General features: G+C 35.4%; 1 protein-coding gene across 9 annotated transcripts in view; it reads right to left on the bottom strand.

Moving 5' to 3' along the window:
- The window catches only part of Shal (potassium voltage-gated channel protein Shal), a 222,411-nt gene that overhangs the window by 88,640 nt on the left and 109,217 nt on the right, over positions 1–24,554 (bottom strand). For all 9 annotated transcript variants that reach the window (XM_077405680.1, XM_077405679.1, XM_077405676.1 and 6 more), the window contains exon 3: positions 3,776–3,964. In XM_077405680.1, the coding sequence (XP_077261806.1) occupies positions 3,776–3,964 (189 nt within the window). The remainder of the gene's footprint in view (positions 1–3,775; positions 3,965–24,554) is intronic.

The raw sequence follows: 24,554 nt of genomic DNA, 5'->3' as shown, positions 1-24,554 counted from the left end.
TCCTGTATGTCATAAACCTTCTTTTCTCATTTTCAACGTGATAAACTAATTTCTCCCTTTCGTATATATTACATATACAAACCCCAGCACTGTCACTACATACGTCGTATAAATCGCACGTCGCGGTTGGTTTAATCGCATGAGCCTGTATGCATTTCTATGCAAAAACATACACATACATGTAACCTGAATAGGATATATCGGAAAAGTGGTGCCCTTTTCGCAGCTGCAAATCCTTTTACGAATACGCTGAATCGAATTTTCTTTAAAAAATTTATTCAAGTTTCATATTAATTCTGTTGCACAGCTTCCATCTTCTTTTTTACTAATGCTTTTCGTAATGCATAAAATTCTTATTTTATTATATAAATCCTATCTTATCTCATCTAACGTAGTTATACTTCATTTTCCTCTTTTAATTTAAAAAACATATTAAGATTATTTTTATATTTATTGTCTCATTTATTATCTAACTTTGCTGTCTGGCTTACTTATCTGCGTTCGCACGAAAAGTCCGGGGATCTCTGTGACACCCCGCATGTACTATTTCACAACAACACAGTTTCTGTAACAGCAGTTCCATAAACGAGGGTTGGCCGCTGGTATTCGGGCTCGATAACGACTATACACTCCGTATACGCGGCAGGCACCAACCCTCGGCTCGCGCAACCAACCTCTCATCAGGGCTAAAATTAGACGGAGCACGGAGCGTCCGAGAGAGACAGAGGGAGAGACTAGGGTTTATTCAAATTACTCCGCGCCACTCGGCGCGCAATACTCTACGAAACAGACTGCCGGATTTTCGCTTGGCGGAGCACCCATTGAATTCTCGGCGCTCGAGAAACGGAAGTGTCGACGATGCATTCGCGACAATGCAAGTTGCTTTATAGCGCGCTTCGCGCGGGAATAAAGACGGGGACGCTCAAAGATAGTCTTGCGTTTTGTACGAGTTTTTTGTCATCGTTCACGGCGAGAGAACCATTGCATTCATAAATGATTAATTATCATTTCGCTAATTAATCCATCTTCGTCGCACCGGTCTTTATGAAGAACGTCAAAAAACTCTTCGTAATGATAGCAAGCAGCTTTTATATTATCTTAAAGTTTCTCTTTAATCTCCTTCGATGTCATTCTTCTTTTTTCATAAAATTGACATTGTATACCGATGAGCATACCGGTATACTATAGTTATGTAACTTGAACTTGTCAACATTATTTCTATTCGGTCTATTAATTATAGCCGTTTATTCTAATAGAATCCTAACTAAAAAACAACACGACAGATATAGCATATTGCTTCCTCATAGAGGAAGCTTTGTTTTCGTGAATTTCGTATATGAACCTTTGATTGCGTATAAAGTTGGGTCTAATCAACCAAATTTAAGTGATTTATATATGAAATAGGGGTAGAAGAAACCAACGAAGAGATTGGTTTTTGAGTTTTTGATGCCAATATGTTCAGAGTGTTCTAAAATGTCGAAATATCGCATCAAAATCGCCTGTCCGTATGTGTGTATGTATGTGCAGATTTAATGTCTGTGGTTGCTCTAACTTTCGCAAATATTGAGATATTGGGCTGTTTTTTTTTTTTAATCGATAGAGTATTATTTAAGGAAGGTTGGTATTGAATTTGGCGATGATCAGTAAAAAGGTTTTTTTTTTTATTTTAATTTTTTTAGATGTGCAGATTTAATGTCTGACTTACTGACTCATCAACGCCCAGCCCAAACCCCTGAACTGAATTTTTACCAAAAGTATATGAAATAAAGGTAGAATTTTGCGGAAAGTGTCACTATGTGTATAGTTTTTGTGTTACCGATTTTCTGGAAATCGGTTTTTCTAATTTTTCTAATTTTTCGGGAATTAATTCATCGAATTTCAAAGAATTGTAGATCAAACAGGGGTAGAATTTTCCGAGGAGTGCTATGAAGTGTTATAATTTTTCATTACCGATTTTTTGGAAGCTGGTATCGAAATTTTTTCAAATAATTTTTACCAAAAGTATATGAAATAGAGGTAGAATTTTCCGGGGAGTGTCACTATGTATATAGTTTTTTGTTACCGATTTTCTGGAAACCGGTTTTTCTAATTTTTCTAATTTTTTGGGAAATAATTCACCGAATTTCAAAGAATTGTAGATCAAACAGGGGTAGAATTTTCTGGGGAGTGCTATGAAGTGTATAATTTTTCGTTACCGATTTTTTGGAAGCCGGTATTGAAATTTTTTCTATCTTTCGGGAATTAATTGATCGAATCTGAAAGAATTGTATATGAAGTAGGGGTAGAATTTTACGGTGAACGCCATAATGTGTACAGTTTTTGTTACCGATCTTTTTGAAAACCGGTTTTTTTAATTCTTTCAATTTTTAAAAACTATAAGGAAGCAATATAGGAGTGTCATTATGTGTATGGTTTTTTGTTACCGATTTTATGGAAATTTATTTTTCTAATTTTTCGATAACTTACCGAATTTTAATTTTTTCTAATTTTAGTATTAATAGTATATTTTAGTGTATATTTAGAGTTCTATATATATAAAGAAAAATGTCTTGACAGTATGAAATAGGGGTCGAATAAAAAGATCATGATGTACAAAATTTATTCCAGGAAAAAAATATAAAAAAATTTAATATTTACCCCAAAAAAAGAAAAAAAATAAATATAATGTTAAAATGTCAAAATTTGAATAAATAAAATTTTGTTTTAGAAATATCTAATTGAAACTTGATGACATTTATGAGTATATGTTAGGCTCAAACTTCTAAGCCCTAACGGGGTGAAAAAGAGTAAAACGTATTTTCACGAATTTCTTAATATCTTTTTTTATCATAAATATATATGAAATAAGGGTAGAATTTTCTAGGGAGTGCCATGATGTGTACAGTTTTTAGTTACTGATTTTCTGGAAACCGGTTTTTTTAATTTTTCCAATTTTTACTTTATATATAACGTTTTAGACTTATTTATAAACAATTAGCGACATCATCCTTTGGTTTACCCTGGCGTTTTTTTAGGAAATTTTGAGATTGCTCAGTAAAGAACTGAAATTACAAACATAATATTAATATAACAATATTAAAAATACATAACAGAGTGATTGCGAGTAAATTACCTTCATTCCTTCTACTTTTTATGATTTTTGCGGCACAAGTTCTCGCACAACGTAAATATTAGAGTTAACTACGTCATTTATGAAAAACATGTATTAATTTTTTTTATGGTTTTGAAATGTGCAAGTAGAAACCTTCGCTCACAAAGCTTCCTCTATGAGGAAGCCAAAACAAATAAATACTAATAATTATACATCGAATAAAATATAAACTTCCTCATAGAGGAGCTTTGTGAGCGAAGGTTTCTACTTGCACATTTCAAAACCATAAGAAAACAATGTGCAGGTTTCTACTTGCACACTTAAAAACTATGAGGAAGCAATGTGCAAGGTTCTACTTGCACACTTTTTCAATGCTTGTATTATTATCAAAACTAACGTATACTTAAAAAAAAAAATCTTTTTCATTAAAAAATCGTAATCTCTTCTTTTTACGCGTCTCTCTCTTTACAGTGTTAACTTTAAAATGTATCCAAGAAAAGAAAGAACATTGCCTAAGTTCTTTTATTATCAGAACGAGAAATAGAAGATAAAGTACCCTGTTTAAGAAAGCTAATTTATCGGTAGGATTTTAAGGATTTTTCAAAGCGATTTAACGAATGAGGAGAATCTTCCCGTATAAAAGCGAACATGCAGTCGTTACTAGACAGGTGCGTTAGTAATTACCGTGGTCTTCTCCAAGCAACGAAGTAAGTGATGATGCTGCAGCTCGAAGATATCCTCCTCCTTGTAGAACTCCTCCAGGTGCAGTCCGCTCTCCTGAGCAGCCAAACGCGCCTCCGCTGCCTTCTTTTTGTTCACGAACGCGGCGCCGCTCGACGCCTTCGCGATTCTAATACGCGCCAATCTGGCCTTCTGCAACACGGAAAAGAGAGAAATTTACGTTAGTCCTTTATTCTTTTAATAAGATCTAAACGTCAAATTAAAATCAGTTGGAGAATCGGTTAATTTAAAACTACGATGAAAAAATACAATAAATAATAAAAATCAAAGAAATCCCCCCAATATAGACACATCGAATTTTTTTTTCGCTAAATAATCTATTGAGAGAAATTTAAATTTATTGAGCAAGCATAATATATAAGTGTGTTATTAGTTATCAGTAGAAGCTATAAACATTTAAGTATTTTTATCTCTATTATATAGCACTAATAAATATATATGCTTCCACTTATACATTTTCGAGAAATCTAAATTCTGATATACAGTACATAACCATTTCATTATACGCTTTGAAAATAAGCCAAGTGATTTCAATTTATTAAAGAGCATGCGCTCTTTCTGATTGGAATAAATAAAATCCGTCGTAATAAACGTATACAAGCATTTGTATATTACTTTATGATAAAAGTATACGTAAAAATGTCTTTCGATGTTTACTGGAAATAAACTCCCGCTAAAGGCTAGAATAAATTTTTATCTCGACGTCGTGGCGTATAACGTCCGGACTTCATTGTGCCTCCTTAAATCCCCATTTTACGCAGCGCGGGGAAGTTTTCGGTTGACAAATGGCTGAATTTCGTCGCCGTAAATATTTTATGGAAATTTTTAAAGTACTGTTCTCTGGAAAAAGAACCCTCTTCAAGAAAATTTCCTTTCGATTAGTATTTTTCCTTGGTATTTTTTTGTTCTCTCTTAAATTAAAGCAAAACTTTTCAGCTTCTTATCGTTTTATAATTCGCAACTGGATAAAGAGTGTATTCGGAAATCTTATCTCTAAATTGAATTATTCTCAATAAATACATTATCATTTTTCTACTTTATATAATGTACATAGTACATATAATCTATCTTTTAGTTTCTGCAAATGTTCTCGCTTATTTTTAGAAGACTGAGAAGACGTTTGCTATTCCAATAAAAAAGAAGCGATCTTTACAAGTGTTTTATAGTTATACAAGATAACACAAGATATCTAGTGTCTGCCGTTAAATTCTGAAGGTATCGGTTTCAATTTCAAAATGAATAACGGCGCAACATAATATATCTTATATATCAGAACTTAACAGTTCTCTAACATTATTAAAATTTTATTGCAGATAAATGGACACGTGTAATGTCAAATCCCATTATTGCTACACTCTAAAATTGATAACTTGAAATACGACGTGTATCATCTATATAGCTCTGCTTCTTCATCTACAATAAAATAAAATCATAAAAGCGAAACGCAAAAAGTGAAGACTTGCAGAGCTCGTAAATTTTAAGTTATGACAAGCAATATTACAAGTTGAAATACTTTGAATCATTTATTTATAATCACGGACAAGAGAGAAACTATAAATAAACGTGGCTCTTTCCGCCCTGTATTTTTCTAAGCGTCTTTATAAATAAACGACCTTATGCAACCTTATTGACGCCGCATACAACCACGTGTTTAATTTTTCTTTTTTCTCACGGTCGACTTGCAACAACTATCGCGTTATTTTATGCGGCAAGAAATCTGCGCGCGACCGGCGCGAACACAAATAATTTCCTTAATCAATGTTGTTTAATCTTTATATAATTTTTTCTTACAATTAATTCTTCACACAAAGATACAAGAAGATATGTACGAGGGTAAGTCAATAAATAAGTCGCAAAAATTATGCCAAAAAGTGAAATAAATGTCAGGAAGTTACTTTGATTATTATTGCCTCTATCCAGTTTTGCGACTTATTTATTGACTTACCCTCGTATGTATATAAAAAAATCTTTAATTTCATATGTTTAGACTTCTCTCTCTAACTCACGCTTAAAAACGTTGTTTTTAAATTCAAAAGAAATCTAATAAAAATATTTCAATTTTTCCACAGCAAAAGCTCGAATGGATATTATTTTTGCTCATATTTTAACGTTTAACTTTAAATAACTGTAATTTTTGAAAATCATAATTAGAATACAATTTAAATTAAAAATATAAATTACAAAATTTTAATTTCAATTTTTTTAATAAAAAAATAACGCCAGAAACTTCGACTATATGTATTTGTACTGCATAATTAATTAACCTCGGATGTATACACACACGCACATATATAGAATTTATTCTATCATCTCTGCTGAATATATCTTTTTTCTTTGGCTTTAACGTGTATCTTTTTTAAAGAAAAAGGAAAATTTATAACTGAATAATAACAAGATCAAAAGCCAACCAAACCTAAAAACTTATTCGATAAAAAAAGAAAGAAAAGAGATATTATATTAAATTAATGTACAATAAATTATATAATAAATTTGGTTATTCACCACACGATCCGTCAAGCAATCCGCGAATGTTAAAAATATTATCATTATTATAATTTTTATTATTATTTTATTTTTGAAAAAATAAAGAATGGTACGTGTAGTGATTGAAAACATTAACTGATCATTGAACGCTCTTTCGTACACGTTCTGGCCGTAGTTTTGATATAATATGGAATAATATCGGAATTTCTACGGTTTTACGCGATATATACAACGAATAAACTCTTGACAGACTCTTTTCCGGCCGCAAACGAGAATTAACGCGGCGAAGTCCGAGCGGTCGCGTATCGACCGCGCTAATTTTGTAACTTTCGCAACTTGCGCTATGTAATTGCGGAAATTGCGGCAGACGGCTAATATAAGCGCTAATTCAATGTCCACGTCTCCAACTGCCGTGCGTGATTATGAAAATATAACGAGCTAAGATGCGCCACATGTTCTTTGTGAGATTTTACCGAACGCTAGTGTATATTTTTGCGAACGATATCGATAGTTACCATTAATCGGCTGATTAGAGATTAAAAGGGCTCAGCGTTTCTATCGGTTCTATTTTTGTTAAAAAGAAGGGGTAAAAGCGTCATGGCAGCTGGAGGGTCGGAGAATTTGCTTCAGTCGATAAAAACGTGGACACGAGGAATTGAGTCTTCTCTCTTTGCCAAAGAAATTTACGCTCTCGATCTTCAAATGATTTGTAAATAAGTTATTTTCCACGTAGATAGCCAAGGACACGCGTATCATTTCGTAACACAAATTTTAAATAAAAACCGTATACTAAGTAAAATATACGCGATATTACAATATAGCCCGTCTCACATTTGCAGTTGTGACACGTGTATTCATGCATCAACTTAACTGTTAATTAATAGATGTTGTTGAAAACACCAGAAATCGTGCGCTTTTTATTACTTTTAAAATAATCGGGTCAGCAAAGCAAAACGCAAATAATTTTCTCGTAATTAGCGTTTTATAAGCTCATGTAACTTCAAGAAATGTATTCTCATCGTCAATGACAATCCGATAACTCTGCGAGAACGCAGAGTTTGAATTAATAGAAATTAATTCAAATATCTCTAAAGATCCGTATCACAGACGGGCGCATTTTGCGGTAAATGAACCGCGTAATAGAGAATTTATACAGATCTAATTCCGTCACCGCCCGTTCAGAAATTTCAAGCAGCCGGCTTTAGCGCTAAATTCTCCGCTTATCACGAATTCGCGATAAATTGCGGGGCATAATAGTAGCCGAGGTAAGAAGCCGCAAGGTCGGCTCGCCGAACAGAAGGCCCGTTTACGTTTTCGCCTCGGTATATTTTCGCGCGGTGCAATCTCGGCCAGAATCGCAGCCGCGCTTTTCTGCGACGTGCATTCATTCGGTACTCGCGGATGTTTACGCCGTTATGGATCGAGGCATCTGCGAAACGTCAGAAAACTCTTCCCCCGGATACGCCGACTGCGGCTTAACTGCGCTTTACTGTCACAACACCACGACAGCGACGACGACGATCGAGAGAGTCGAGAGTAGCAGCGTGACCTGACAAACGTGGAATCGTCGCCAGCTGTGATTGAACGTGGGCCTTATGAAGCCGCAATGAAAACACTGTAAAACGGGCGAAATCGAGCTCTTCAGACGCACGGCGCAACGTGAAATGCAGAGCAATGGTGTTTCGCGTGTAATGAAAAAACACGCGGAATATTTGGATTTATTAAATATTATCTCAATGCTTTTTTTTTTCCAGCAATTTTTGTATCTACGAGGTGATTCTAGAAACTAGGTTGGATTAACGGTTAGTTCTTAAATTAAGATAGAAAAAAATAATAAAAGAGAATCTTTCACTGTTTAGAATAAGTTATCATTATGTGATTATATTTTTCCGAACAATGCACTGATGTACTTGCAAGATGCAATTGTACTTTCTTCTTTAAATGGAATCATATACCTATTTTAGCTTCGATTCTTTCTTAAATCGATTCTTCTTATTATTCTGCATATAATATTGGAGTAAGATAATTAGAAAATCAATATTATACTTTGCCATACGTACATTACATATTTTATGTCTAATTACTTTATTACGTTAAGTGCCCAGTGTATCATCGTAATATTCTAAAAATTTTTAACACAGTTTTTATATTGTTTATAACATACCAAGTTGATTACTAGCTACATTAGAACACATTTTTAATTCGTTCTTTCTTTTATTTTCTGAAATCGATTTTTGCAAATACCAAAAAATACTTTTTAAAAACTCCACCAGAAAAAATTCTTCTGATTATTTTATATTACAATACTGGAGTGGATAACGAATATTGAGTAAAAATAAACATAAGAACACAGACTTATTTGCATTATTAAAAAATTCCTGTAAAATTCGTAATTTATTGCATATCCCCGCAGGGTTTGCAATCTACTACCAATACTATCCTTCTCCTCTCACTTTAACCTTTTGGACCAACGGCTTAATGTTTCTTTCCGAAAGCCGGAGTCCAGTTTTCTCCGCACAAGAGTCTGTTTTGCACGGAGAGGCGCAGCTATCCAAAAAACATCCCATGCTTCATGGCTCTAGTGGACTCGAACCTAGTTCCTCAGATTACGAGTCTGGCGCTCTACCACTAGACCACACTGCCGCCCCTGATTATTTTATATTAATAGTGCATTATTCGAAAAAAGATTTTCCTTTACCACTATTTTATATCTTTCCTTACAATTATTAGAAAAGAGCTATAACCGAGCCTATAATAGAATCACCCTACATGTATGTATATGTATGTAGGTGTGTATTTATGTACAATGTTTACTTTTAATTATAAATATCATCACGCAAAAAGTTGAAATTAACTTAGAAAAAAATGTTTATTCGGGTTAATTAACGTTCTCATGATGTACTCGTAACTAAACACAGCTAGACCAAATGTAAATTGTGATTTCTACTGTTTACATGAAAATGCCGCGCTGCAAACAACGCGTACTGACGTATGTTGTGCCGGGAGTATTTTAAATGGCATGCTTGACAGAGTTCGTGTAACAAATCAACCGCTTGATAATGACCATTCTCAATTTGCATATGAGCTTGCTGCAGTTCTTATCGAGATTACACGATGACACGTTATGTCGGCGTATATTAATTACGCAATTTATATAGTAGAAATTACATCAACAATATAATTTTATTTTCATTCTCATTGAGATAACATTTAATGAATCCAAATATTCCGCGTGTTTCTATTACACATGAAACAAATTTATAATTAGAAACAAATTTATATTTTAAAAATATTCTGTCAGATAAGAGAGAGAGAGAGAGATAGAGAGAGAGAGAGAGATTGATTGATTGATTCTTTATTTCGCCATAGTCAAGACTTTAGGCGATAATGAATAATACAAGAAAATATGTAATAGGCAAGAGCAAAATACAAAGACAAAATTAAAATAAGTAAGAACTAAGAGAAAAGACACGGTGTGATAACTGTAATGAAGCGGCGAGCAGAAGTGGAAACAATGAAGATAATGATGTGTAAAAAGCAAAATAATAATAAATCATTTACACTCGGCCACCGCCTCATCATTATAAAACCAAATAAACAAATGAAACGTGCCTGAATGTACATAATTGATGTGATGGCAATACATCACACAACTAAATTTTGTTGAATAGGTATAAGTTGAGTGAAATGTTGTGTGAAGTATTGCTGAGATTAGTGAGTCAACGGAGTTCGGTCGTTGAGCTCTCTCAAACTGAATAAAAACTGAAAACGGAATTATGACATCGCCACTTGGCACTAGTGTAGATTTTGACGCAGCAACAATTTATTTACAAAGACTAGAACACACTCAGCATACATGACGCAACATGATCACGCACTCACGCCACGTCTCACCCAGCGGTAAGGCCCCCTGCAGAACCTCAGACAGAACCCAGTTCAAGTGAAAAAGGTGGTCATAGAGCTTTTGCTTGAATTCATTGATGGACGACAACAACACTACTTCAACAGGTAGCGAATTCCATAAGTAAATGCCCGCGAGGTGGAAGGACCTGTGATAAGTCTCAGTTCTATGGATAGGAATTTGGAAGGTGTGAGGAAGCGCCAGACGTGAAGATCGCCTCATCGAGAGATCGGCCTTGACAAAGATCTCAGAGAGATAGCTAGGGGACATACCATTAGATATTTTGAACATCTCAATACCGAGGAAGTATAGACGTCTATTTCTCACAGTCAGCCACCTGAGTCGATGACGATAAGGAGTAATATGTTCATCCCTTCTCAAACTGAAGATAAACCGAATCGCACAATTGATAAGCCTCTGCAGTTTGGTATTGAGCTCGTCTGTGACGTCGTTGTAAACGAGAGAACAGTAATCCAGCAAAGGCCAAATCAAAGCAGACACAAGTTTTACGCGCAACTGGAATGATAAAGAGTTTTTGTGATACTTGAGCTTGTGCAGCGTGAAGTGTACCCTCCTGGAAATATGAGCGACGTGGCCGTCCCAAGATAGGTCAGAGCTCATGATGACACCTAGATTCCGCGCCTGGGTGACAAACGGAATAGAGGTACCACCAACGGAGATGAGAGGTAATTCATTAAAATTAATATGGTCAACGTAACGCTTGCTGCCGAGTATTAGAACCTTGGATTTTTTAAGATTGAGAGATAATCCATTTGTGGCCGCATATTCTGATATAACCCCAACATCGTGAGCCACTAACTGCAAGGCAACATTCAGCTGACTAGAGAGACACCTACGGTAAATTTGCGTGTCGTCAGCAAAAATCAAGCGTTGAGTGAATCTTAGGAAAGCACCAATGTCGTTGATAAATAGGGAAAAGAGGAGCGGACCCAATACCGATCCCTGAGGAACACCTGAGGTAACAGGTAGCCAATCGGAGAATACGTCCGCCAGATCGGCAACCGCTTGGGAGCGACCAGTGAGGTATGAAAAAATTAGTTTTAGGGCGAGATCTGAAAACCCTAGTTGCCTCAGTTTGGTTAGAAGTAGAGGATGTGAGACGGTATCGAAGGCTTTACTAAAGTCGAAGAGGACGAGGATCAATACCTCGCCCGCATCAACGCCGCTCTTGATATCGTGGAATAATCTTAGGAGAGCGGACTGGGTGGAGTAACCCTTACGGTAGCCCGATTGACGGTCGTCGAGAATGTGGTGCTTGTTGACAAAGTCAACGATTTGGCGGTGCAAGATTTTTCGAACAGCTTCGAGAGTTCACACAAGTTAGCAATGGGTCTCGTTTCGGACGGAGAGGAAGGAGATTTGACCTTGGAGAGAGGGCGCACGATAGCGCGTTTCCAAAGTGATGGAAAATAGCCCAGATTGAGGCAGCAGTTGAAAAAGGTGGTCAGGAGGTTACCAATATGAGGCAAGGCCAGAGCTATGGCAAACAGAGGCAATCGATCGTAACCCGAGGCAAAGAAACAGAAGATGATGAAACCATTGGGGAGGATAGGTCGTCATAAGATATTTCGGTAAAACTAAACTGTGGTTCGACGGGCACAATGGATAGAATGATATTGGAGAATTGAGATTGAGTGCAAGAAGGAAAACGATTAGATACAGAGGAATAATGAGCATTCAAGAGATCACGTGAAAAGAAGTTGAGAGGTGAGGAAAGAGGCGATTCAACTAAACCGAGATTGGCCAGTTGCCGCCATATCTTGGACGGATCAGAGACTGAACTCAATCTATTCATGTGAAACCGCTCTCTTGCACCTCGCAAATCAAGTGTAAGTTGATTCCTAAAGAGCCTGTAAATATGGAAATCGAGAATGTTGCCAGATCTACGTGCCGCGTTGAAGAGGCGGTTACGATGCCGAATTCCGCGTATAAGGTCAACTGTAAGCCAAGGCGCCGACGGACGAGTCACACGAAAAGAATGAATAGGAGCATGTAGATCCAAGCTGGCGGTGATATCATTAGTAACGGTGCTCAGGATGTCGTCAATCTCCGACTCGCCCGGGCTCGTCAGGCCAAAATCGCGCGGGAAGGATGAAAGGAGCTTGGAGGTAAGAGTCTCAACGAACTCATGATTATCAAATCCCTTATAGCAACGACGGACCAAAGTACGATCCGTGAAGGACGGAGCCTTGACAGAATAGGTAAGCTCGATGAGATCATGGCCGTTGATGAAGGGGGCATCCGACTTACGGTAAGATAAAACTTTATCGAGGTTGTCGACTATAAAAACGTCCAACCAAGAGTCTGAGGAGCTGGTATGAAAAGTCGGTTGCGACTCGACGATATTGAGGGACAACTGCGAAACAATGCTCCTAAGATAATTAGCCTCATATGAAGAAGCGAGGAGGTTACAATTTAGGTCGCCAGTAATAATAATGTTCTTGTAACTAGGAGTGAATACGGAAAGTGCATCGATGTAATTACTAAGGTTTCTGCCTTTCGGTCTGCGATACATAGTAGTGAATAAGAGAGGCTCGCGTGTGCCGTAACGGATGTCGAGAATGAGATATTCGGGTGCATTCGAGAAAGCAGAAGGTGACGACGCAAGAACGCGCGCACGCAATGATTCATGCACATAACAGGCCACACCGCCACCCTCCCTGCCCTCCCTGTCAACACGCAACAAATAATAGCCAGAGATACGCACTAGATCGTCAGAAATGTGTGAGTGAAGCCAAGTCTCGGAAATTGAGATAATGTGAAAAAAGTTGAATGATAAAAAGGCCTGTATTGACTCAAGATGAGCAGGAAGGGAGCTAGCGTTAAAGTGGGCAATCGCGAGACGGTCATGCGAAGCAGACGAAACATGGCCGGCGTCAACCGTGGGTCACTGGAGCCCCGCCAGATCAGCCTCGGTGGTGATCAAAATCGGAGATTGACCGCGGTCTCTACGGACAAAGATCAGGCCGTCCCTGCACCATACGTGCTTAAAAGATAACTGTTTAGCCCTCGTGCGAATCCTGCGTAACAAGTTATAAATATCCGCGGGAAGCAGCTCGTTAATGTAAATGTGCCCGGGGACTTCCTTCGAGAGGACATCGCTGACAGTCAAGCGACGCCTGCGGCGCACAGTCCCGAGAACGAAGTCACGAATCTCACGCGACTTGAGCACAACAATAATTGACCGCGGTTTAACGGTGGTGACCGCACGATCGGAGGCGGAAACAGTGCCAGGCGCCGCCTCACGCGTCGCAGACGCATTGCCAACCCCCACGTCCCGAGTCTCAAGAACGTCGGACGCAAGCTGTGGTATACCCAGCGCGCAAAAAACACTGGCAACGAGCAGTTCAGATGAGTCGGTAAAAGAACCAGGTATCCCAGAAATAATAATATCCGACGTTCGCGAGCCTCGAGACGCGGAAGGCTGCAAAACAGGATGAGAACTCGAGTCACCCTTCAATTCGCGCACCTCACGTTCAAGAGCAGCACATTGCTGCTTTAGCTCGGTAATGCGCTGACTATTGCGATCGACACCCTCTGCAATCACACCCAGTTGATTAAGTTTGTCGTTAATTAACATTGCTCGTATGCCGCTGGTCCTCGATAAACGCTGAGAACGAGCCTCAGACGCCGAAAATCGTGAATCCGACGTCTCTATGAAGCAGAGAATCGTGCTTCCGATGCCCTCAACTGCTCAATCAATTGGCGCAATAGCGTATTGGTTGCAACGTCAGTCTGGATGGTGGTGGCAAAGCAAAGCTCGGTGCATTCAAACCGGGTGAGGGAGAAACGGGGAAGCGCGACGCACGCAATGGAGATGTTACAGCGTCCAGCGCGGCACAGGAGGAGAGAGAGAGAGAGATTGTAAGAAGAAACGATTTGTAATTTACCCTCCATCGAGAAGAAATCTTCGTAGTACGGGTATCCTACAGTCATCTAACAGAAATCTAACAAGTATTTCAAACAAATCAGGAATCAGGATCTCTCTCGGTTACCGATCAAAGAAATAAATTAAAAAACATAGTTCCTGTTATCAATTCTTCCACGGCCGTCTCTCTCTGCAATTATTTCTTTAAAAAAATTAAAATAAAAGTTTAAACACATACACACACAATTTAAAAAGTCCCAGACCGGCAAGATATCTCGAAAATGAGACATTTTAGAGAAAAATGTTGAATACAAAAGTTGTTGGGTATCAAACACCATTGCTCTGCATTTCATCACGTTACGCTGTGCGTCTGGAGAGCTCGATTTCGCCCGCTTTTTCATTGCGGCTTCATAACGCCACATTCAATCATAGGCGATGATTCCGCCTTGTCAGGTCACGCTGCTACTCTCGATCGTCGTGTGACAGTAAAGCGCAGTTAAACCGCAGTTGGTGCATCCAGATGTCGCGTATCGATTCTCGGTCGTATTAAATAGTGTTTGAATACGTATAATTTTCTTACACGTATAAATATAAATTATTATCTTTTATTCCTTCAATATAAAATATTAAGAAACATAAAGATAAAAAAAAATGCTTAAACGCGCATATTAAAATTTTCATAATTATTTTATCAAGCAACATCATTTCTAATCAAATTTGCATAAAATGGGAAAAATAGTACTCTGAAATACTTAACGTAACACGCAACCGGTAAACATTTGAAAAGAAATGTTCTGCCAGTAACGAGACATGGAATCACTTAATTTCCTTATCGCCGTTACATTGTAAACGTGTCTTTCCGAAGAAGCTTTTACATTTCGAAACCACGAAAAGGTTATCAATGTCTGGCAGCGTCGCCGACGGAAGTTACATAGATTCGTGAATGCATTCAACCCGTCGGTATACGGTATCGCTTGTGAAACGAGGGAAAGTAGAAGTTGGGGCTGAAACGTATCTACAGCTCGCAGCGGTTTCACAGCCCAAGGAGGACACAATCGAATATTCGAACAGGCTAGTCGCCAAATAGACTCGTACGCAAAACAAAAGCAATGACGATAACAATATTGTACATTTACGCGGCTGTAGACAGAGCGATTAAAAAGTGCATGACGATCCTGCGCGCAATTACGAGAAAACTGTGTCGCCGAAAACTGTAACACTGCGGAATGTGCATTATTCACATATATATATCTCCTGTTTCGTTCGAATAACCCAATTAAATATTCCAAAAAACCAATGATTTATAATTACCGAGAAAAATTCCAATATAATTCGGAGAACAAATATATAACTTGAATAAATGTTGAAATAATTTAACTGAATATGAAGACAACGTTGAAAAGGTCTGTCTAGATTGCAATTTTTAGGTTGTCTGAAGAAACATTCGAAATCGCAAACACGGCCGCAAAAAATTTTCAAATATCCGTATAAACGTCAGGCATATGCCATGCTTCACTTTTAGGAAAAATTTTATCTCGCGGGATCTGAATGATGCACTCACTGAAGCCCGCCGAAATCTCTCTCTCTCTCTCTCCCCCCTCTCTCTCTCCACCAATAAAATCTCAAAGGAGTTCTCTCTTTGGTCTGTCTCCCAAGCTCTCATATAAGAAAACGCAATTCTGAAGAATCACTTTTACCTTTTTCAGAAAAACTTGAAAAAGTAGGTCTTGCGTAATACACGTGCGAGAGCGAATAAGTTTTTTTTAAAGAAAAAAAAAAGAAGAAAAAAACAACCACGCTTCAGACTGGCTAGACTTCTCGTCCGTGACCCGCGTTATTTTACGGCATTCGCCTAATTAACTTAGGCGGATAAGCGGCGGGCGAAAGCTCGCGATCGTTACCGATCGCGTTATACTCTTTTCTTATCGTCGAGGCACGCCGCTGGAATTAATCGTCGATTGCCACGCGAGGGTCATCGCGTGTATCCGTGGTATGCTCACATCGCTCTATTACCCAACCGAACTCGGAAATTCCCGTCAAAGAGCCGGTTAGGGCTGTGTAAAACAGTCATCAATTTCGCAATCGATACGCATATAATTGTCTCACACAATCGTTACATCGAAACAACACTGCAAATCCACGTGTGTTATTTTAGTTGAAGCTCTTCTTATACATTTCTTGCCGTTAAATCATGACATTTAACATATATGTAAAGAAACAGGTAAAAAGAGCTTCAGTGTAATGTGTTAATTTTTTTACGTGTATCCATGTAAAAATTAACACACTTGAATCTAATCATTAAACTGAAACTATCAGTTAAAAAATTAAAAAAACTGGTTTTAAAATCGGTAACAAAAAATTATATACTTTATGGCACTCCTCGGAAAATTCAACCCCTACTTTATGTACAATTCTTTGAGATTCGGTCATTCCAAACCGGTTTCTAAAAAAATTGGTAACAAAAAATAGTATACACTTTATAGCACTCCCCGGGAAATTATACTCCTTCTTCATGTATAATTTTTTGAGATTCAATCAATTATTTCCCTAAAAATTTGAAAAATTAAAAAAACCGGTTTCCAAAAAGATCGGTAACAAAAACTGTACACATCATGGCACTTCTCGTAAAATTCTACCACTACCTTTTTAAGATTCGGTCAATAAATTCCCAAAAAATTGAAAAAATTTCCGTACTGGCTTCCAAAAAGATCGGTAACGAAAAATTATACACTTTATAGCACTCCCCAAAAAATTCTGTTCTTGCTTGATTTATAATTCTTTGAGATTCGGCCAATTATTTCGTGAAAAATTGAAAAAAATTAGAAAAACCGGTTTCCAGAAGATCGGTAACAAAAAACTATATACTCTATAGCACTCCCCGGGAAATTCTACCCCTATTTCATATACGTTTGGTAAAAATTCGGTCCATTGGTTTCCGAGATCATAGCGGACAAAAAAAATGCAAACCCTGTTGCTTTATAATAATAGTATAGATGAGATTTATCATTTTGTAATTATATTTTTTTCGAAAAATGCACTATTAGCATGAAATAATCAGTAGAATATTTTCTTATAAGAGTTTTTAAAAAATATAATGTATTTATAAAAATTTACTTCAAAAAATAATTTATAAAAAATAATTATTAATAAAATAATTTTATGACAAAAAAATGTAATATTGCAAAGTATCGATCTTCTAGTTATCTTACTCCAGTACTTTTATATGTAGAATAATGAGAAGAATTGATTTATGATAAAGAAAATATATCATTTAAAAAATACATCAATATTGTTTAAAATATTGTTTAAAAATGCAAATATATTGTTTGAAAAAAAAAAATAATCATACGATGGAAGATCATACTAAACAGTGAAAGATTTCCTTCTTTTATTTTTTTCTATCTTGGTTTAGAAAAAAATTATAACCCAGTCCCTTACAAAAAAGTATTACTAGCTGGTTAGTAATAAATACTTATTTTGTGTATTAATAATACTAAAATTAAGTATTTATTAGTACTTGAATCACTGTGATCCAAGTATTGCATAGTATTTTATTACTGGTCAGTAATTTATGAAAGTAGTATTTAATACAGGACGAGTATTGAATACTTAGTATTAAATTTCTGATGAGAAAGCATTTAATACTAGGTGAAAAATACTTGTGTATAAATACTTGTGTTGAATTACTGATGAGTATTTCAATGTTAGTACTGAAGTACTGAACCAAGGATTCCATGTGTAATAAATCACTGGCCAGTATTTTAATATTAATACTCAAGTACTGAACTGAATATTCCATGTGAAATTAATCACTGACCAGTACTACAATTTGTATAGAAACATTATAATGGGTGTAATTCCTGATAATATTAAGGAAAAGAGATAAAAGTAAGGCACAAATACATTTTATAATATATGAAGGTCTGTACTAATTCGTCGTGATAAAAGTGTACAAGTTTTGAAATAGTACTAAAGATATCATTTTAATATCTAATTCAAAATTTTATTACTCTTTTTAAACTGAATTTGTTTCCTAAGATGATTTTTGAAAAATTATATATTTGTGCTGATTATAACACATGTAGACTATATATAACACTTACATCAAATTAAGAAGTAGTCTACCACGTAAGGCAGTTGGCTCACGATCCAGAGGTCCCGAGTTCGATCCCACCAAGGTAAGTGTTTTTTAAATACGAGAAAATATTTATAATTATAGACTGCATCTTAAGAAACAAATTTAGTTATAAAATAGCAATAAAATTTCGAAAAAAAAATAATTTTTTTTTATGCCGGGTAAATATCGGAAATCGAAATATCGGTGAGTAATTCAATACTAAGCACCAGTAGTTCTGTGTAGTATTAATCACTACCTATAATATTTATTACTACCAGTATTTTCTCAGTATTTCCCAAATAAATATTGACAATATTAAATCACTGAGATTTTAAGTATTTAGTCAGTAATACTTTTTTGTAAGGGGTCCAGTTAGTAAAAGCATCCTGATTCCTGATGTATGTATAGGTATGTCCATATCAAGGATATTTTTATCTTTTTCATTATATATATATATAGTGGCTTCTCCTTTTATGTACATTTTTATATAGATAAAAATATAAGTGCTACATTAAAAAGAATAAACTTTAGTAGGAAGTGCAAAAGTAAAGACAATAAAGTTAATGAGAATGAGAAATGCTATAAATAATGCTCATGTTACTTAAATTTAATCAAGAAGGAAAATACAAAAACGTTTAAGTCCTGTGTTACATGCTTTCTTCATTCCAGTCTAAAGTCTAAATGATTCCAATGTAGCACGATAAATTCCCATGACATTTACTAAGATAGCATACGCCAAGAATGTTTCTCGGAAATATTGTCTCTTTCTTAGAGGAAAAATGTCTATCCGCATGAAATAAAAACGGTAGTACCCACGTTTTGGTATCGTCTACAAAAATATCGAAGGCTATTGTAATTTCGCCATTGGCAAAAGCCGCGATATCGCCGACACACAAGCAAGAAAATAAAAGAATTCTATCCAATATTTCACAAATATAGTGAACCAATCGCCTCCAGCATCGACGCTGGTATTGTTCGAATTCGTACGTAACATTCGATTGAAGCGCGCGGTTTCATACAAGAACATGTACTAATTACGTAATTATTAATTAACGTTACGTCAACATGCTGGTTGCGTAATGATCTACATCATGTTATCTAACATTCGTGACTATTTTCCAGACCATGTGAATTAAACTGTATTAATTAATCGTTGCGACAGTTGCATAATAATAGGTACGCGTTGGAAATTTCATACTGCGTTCGCTGTAGCCTCACTTTGATATTCCATCCATTAACAATTTTAATGAATGAATAACGCCCTTTCAAATACTAAGTACTGCAAATCATATTGGGGAACGTAATAGGTAATCAACAGCACATAACGATTAAAATATAACGACGGAATTGCAAATATCAATATGCTTGATTAATCGTCCTGCATGTAACGTTGCACGAATGTCACATGCAACGACAATCTAGATAACAATCTACCTGGGGAACACAATAATCTACGTAAACAATTATATTACTAGTATCTTTTGTAAAAACTCCCGCGAATACAGAAAAATACTGTTAGATTTTATATATAAAATCATGATCATGAAGTACGTTAATAAAAAGACATCTCCAAAAGATTTATCGCGTTTCCTAATTTCTAAATATTGACTAGCTTCAATTGCCACACGATTTATTTAATATGCACCATCTTCCTTCGGGCCAAGGCTCTATTTATTAAAAATGTCCGCGCATCGCGCGTCGCGTCGAAAAATTAAGGTCAGTTATTTACATCGCGTCTCGCGCACATCCGTTAGTCGGCCCATTTATTGGTGATTACTATTTGCGTTTAACATCCGTAGCAGAGAGTGTGTTCTAATTACCGCCTACGTGTGTAGCAGTCGCAATTAATTAGAGGCGGCGACAACGCGGAAGCCTGACGATAATTTACACTGCCGGCTGGAAGTGCCATCCAAAATTTCTTGTCACAGGCTTTTCGTTTTGGACCGCCGCTTATAATTAATTCGCGCGACGAATAGCTAATAGGTGCATTTGCATTATTGGAGATGTCGAGAGACATTGCATAAGCGCAACGACGCATTTTCGATGAAGCTTCCTGTTCTTCGACGATTGCGAGGTAATGAGCGCGAAATAATAATGCTCGCTTGGGTTGCTGCATAATAATTGCACAAAAGTCGCAATATATTTTCTATTATAAAACGTAACCTTTTATTTCAATCTTATTCTCATAAGTTTTTAATCATAAAAATAAATGCATTCATGAGTCTTGGCTAATACAACTGCGATATAATTGTAGAAGTAATTATAACATCTCTAATTCAGTGAAATATTATCTGTTTGGGTACAATAAACGGATGAAATTTCAGAGTGAAGTATTAACAAACGTATACGTACTTTGAAACTCATTACGCGAAGTATATATTTGCCGCAAAGAAACTTCATTAATTATTTCACAGTAATTTACGCAATTCGCTCAAAAATTATATTTAAGTCAAGTATGACGTCATAACATCATATTTATTCGAACGTATTAATTTCACAATATCTGCCATTTTCGCGCGCTACTCGTATATATCAAAGCAACGCGTTTAATCGCATCGATACGAAAATCTACGCGAGCGATCAAATAGCTCCTACTGCTATAATTTCGTTATGAATATCGAGCGTGCCCGTAACTGTTGCGCATAGATAATATTAAAAAAAAACTCCGGTTACCGAGTAAATAAAATTAATGGACTTTTCTCCGACGAAAAAATTAATTTAAATTTCATTCAGCGCGGTTGTCATACCGAATATTTACGATATGTGCACATAATGTAGATATTATTCAAAGTAAAGTATATCTTATAATATACTTATTTCGTGTCGCATATATTTAATTTGGCCAATAAAAAATTAATTCTTGAGTATAAATAAAAATTTAACAATAGAAAGTAAAAAATAAAAAAATCATTGAAGAGTATCGTGTTGTAGCCAATAAAAAATTACTAAAATAACTTGACTGTAACAAATATTAATAAAAACTATCTTATATCTCTGGATTAAAATCAACGAAATGCAAATATTTTTAACGTAAATCGCTAAATATATATAAAGAGTATCATTTTTTAAATATTCTGTAATTTTTTTACTTTAAATTAAAAGTATATGTATATCGCGTAAAAACGACTAACAAAAAGATTAATGTTATTTCAAAATGGACTTTATGCACTTTGGATATGTATACGCAATTACTGAAGATAAAAGATCAGAGCGGTAATTTTATTCTGGGATTCGATGTTTTTCACGTGTTCGTTAGAACGCCTATAGGTACATGTTCGAGCGGGCCATATGAGTAGGCGAGTTAATACAGATTTATTCGTTGAGTCATATACGCTACCGAGAAGCGCTCTTTCGTGCATTTTTATAAACAATAAGTACGCAAAATTGAACAATATGACTTTAATCAACTTCGGCCTTTTATTTGAGAATTATAGCAATATTCTTTGCCGATCGGCGCACTTCCATCGATCTATCGCGATTTTGCCTGCCCATGATAACGTGTTTTTTGCAATAAAAACCAGCATACCACGACGGCGTCGTAACTATTCTCAGCGCCACTGCCATTCGCAAAAAATTAATATCGGATTTTCCAGGGACGCAATAATGTTTTACAGACTTGGCTACCCGGGAAAAAAAATTATATATAATCATATATAATTATATATAAATGATCATATACATATAATTATATATGAAAATTGGCACAATATAATTTTATCTGATTATATATAAAAATATATAATTCTACAAATTTTTATATACTATTATATATATATATATATTTAAAATTTTTTTGATTTATATATACAAAATTGTATATGCTTATATATAAATATATATAAATATATATACTTATATATAATTATATAAAAGAATACATATTTATATATAATTATACATAATTTTATATGTTTATATATAATTTTTTTTCCGGGTATTCCACAAATATAAAGTGTTTTTAATAAAACGTGATCATTGAAATTAATCGGCATCCGCATATCTATAACAATTAACATCTATGATTAAAATCTATGACGACTCATCATCGGGACGTAAAAAGCAAGAAAAATCATCTAAAAAAATTACAAAAAAATAAATAAGAGGAAATCCGGTTATTATTAATTATTATTGTAGAATAAAGTCTAGTTATTAAATTATTATCTTTCTTCTATTTCTTTTTCAAAGCTAAGTTAATTTAAGATTAAAAGAAATATCCTTCATGATGTTATATAGCTTAATATTTAACTTTAAAATTTGATCGACTTTTACATATTTTAACTAAGCTTCTTTCTTTAATATTAATTTTGTTATTCAAAATTGACTGCTTTCTAAGCTATTTTTTCTTTACCAAAAATAATTTCTTGAATATTTTATCCAGATTTTTAAATTAAAAAAGTCGTAACTTGCACTTGAAATTTTGGTGCGACATTCGTAATAGATCAAGAATAAAAAATTTCTCTGTAAAAAATTTCAACAACTTTAAATTTTTCATTTTTCTTTCTCAATATCCATATTTGGCAAGCAAATATTTGACTTTAATTCCTATGAAATTATTTGCTGATTAACAAAGATGGGAAGAAATTTTCAATTTTGACCAAAAAAGGGGCTCGATAAATGAGCATTACATTCCTCGATGGTGAATGATCGAGGTGATCTTGATTAACGCGCCCACACGATCGAATCATTCGGAACTGTTTGCAGCGTTCAGAATAAACGCGAGCACGTTGCTGATCGCCGTTGCAGCAGCCGCGCGCGACTGTTTGTTTGGTGGAAAACCGGCGTAATAAACTTCGACAGTCAGCCAATGACGTCAACGATTTGATTGCGCGTCACAGGAAGAGTTAAAAGAATCAGTAATCGACAGAAAGTCTTTCTCTTTACAGAGAAAAGACATAAAATTCTGGAACTGCGAAGCTACTCGTCTGACTGACAATAAGACGCGATTACTTTTATTTACTCACGATTGACTCGAACAAAAAAGAATCACTCTCGGCGTAAATTTGACAAATAAAATCATAAAATAACACAAACTGAAAGTGCAAAATTTATTTTGGAGAGAAATAATGCACATAAAAACTTCTTTTGTTTGTTACTCTCATTTTATATAATATAGATAAGCATTCTATTACTTGATTTGCTTGATTACCGTATATATTAAGGAATGGTTTACGGCGTTTACGCTATTAGATTACATAGCTAGAAATAGAGATGGAAAATATTCCCCAGTGAAATTTCAAACTGAAGTCATTCACTCAAATGTAGGTCAGAAAATCTCAAACCGCCTCATGTTAATTCCGATGCATACATCGCCGATGATATATTGTCATAACACGAGTAGGTATGTTCGATAAAAATCTCAAAAATGTACTATAGATATTAAATTAAAATATGACAAAATTTTTAATCAATTAATTGAAATCTCCGTCTCACACATCACACACATTTTGATAAAATTTATATTGTATTTGTATAGAAACTATTCACTCTTATACCAATGTACGACATATAAAGCTATCGTAAAATAAAAAAGTTCCTGACCAAAATGTTACGCTTACAATAAAAAATATTGAAAGTTTAAGAAAGGTATTTTCATCTCTTTCTATTCACGAGCGTTTCTAGCCGACGCTGAATCACGGTCTAAAAAATTGACGTGTCGCCGCTAATGATTCCCGCTTTGCTGACTATGCTTCGTCAAGATTTTCGCGGGCCTCCTTCATCCTCCTCGTTTATTCCTGGAGCAAACCCTTGGCACGTTTGATGCTCCTGTTTTCTTTTCGCGGTCCCCTCTAGCTGCACATCTGCCCTTGGGAAACAAGAGAATAGAGACCAGAAGAACGACGAGCCGTGAGTCGGTGCTCGTTTTAAGGAAAAGACGTCTAACGAGAGATAATAGACAGATACTCACGCTATATATTTAGCTTACAAACAGACAACCCGCGTCGTCGACGAGAGTGAAGCCAATTTACCGTGAATACGCGAGAGATAAAAGGAATAGTATGCAAATACGGAAGGTGTAAATGCATGTGCCATCGGTAAAGAGGAAACGTATAATTACGCAAGACGAGATTATTTCATCAATTAAACACACGGGACAAAACATAAAAATAATGAAGAATACATTACAATTGCAAGTAAAATTAAAAAAGGAGTTAAAAAAAATACATGAAAAATAAAATTTATTTCTATATTAAATAAAGAAAAAGAAAGAAAATTATGTGAAAAACGTAGAACTGTCGATCAACGTTTAAACAGCAAAAAAATGTATGCTAAGGAAAAAGTAAATTAATTGAAAAATTTGCACAATAAATAAAATTAGAAAAAATATAGGTTA

This window comes from Temnothorax americanus, unplaced genomic scaffold (genome assembly GCF_048541705.1).
Source record: "Temnothorax americanus isolate GAGA-0224 unplaced genomic scaffold, ASM4854170v1 Scaffold2, whole genome shotgun sequence".
Lineage (NCBI taxonomy): Eukaryota > Metazoa > Arthropoda > Insecta > Hymenoptera > Formicidae > Temnothorax > Temnothorax americanus.
The sequence above is the reverse complement of the archived record's forward strand: the minus strand, read 5'-3'. Positions and strand labels throughout refer to the sequence as shown.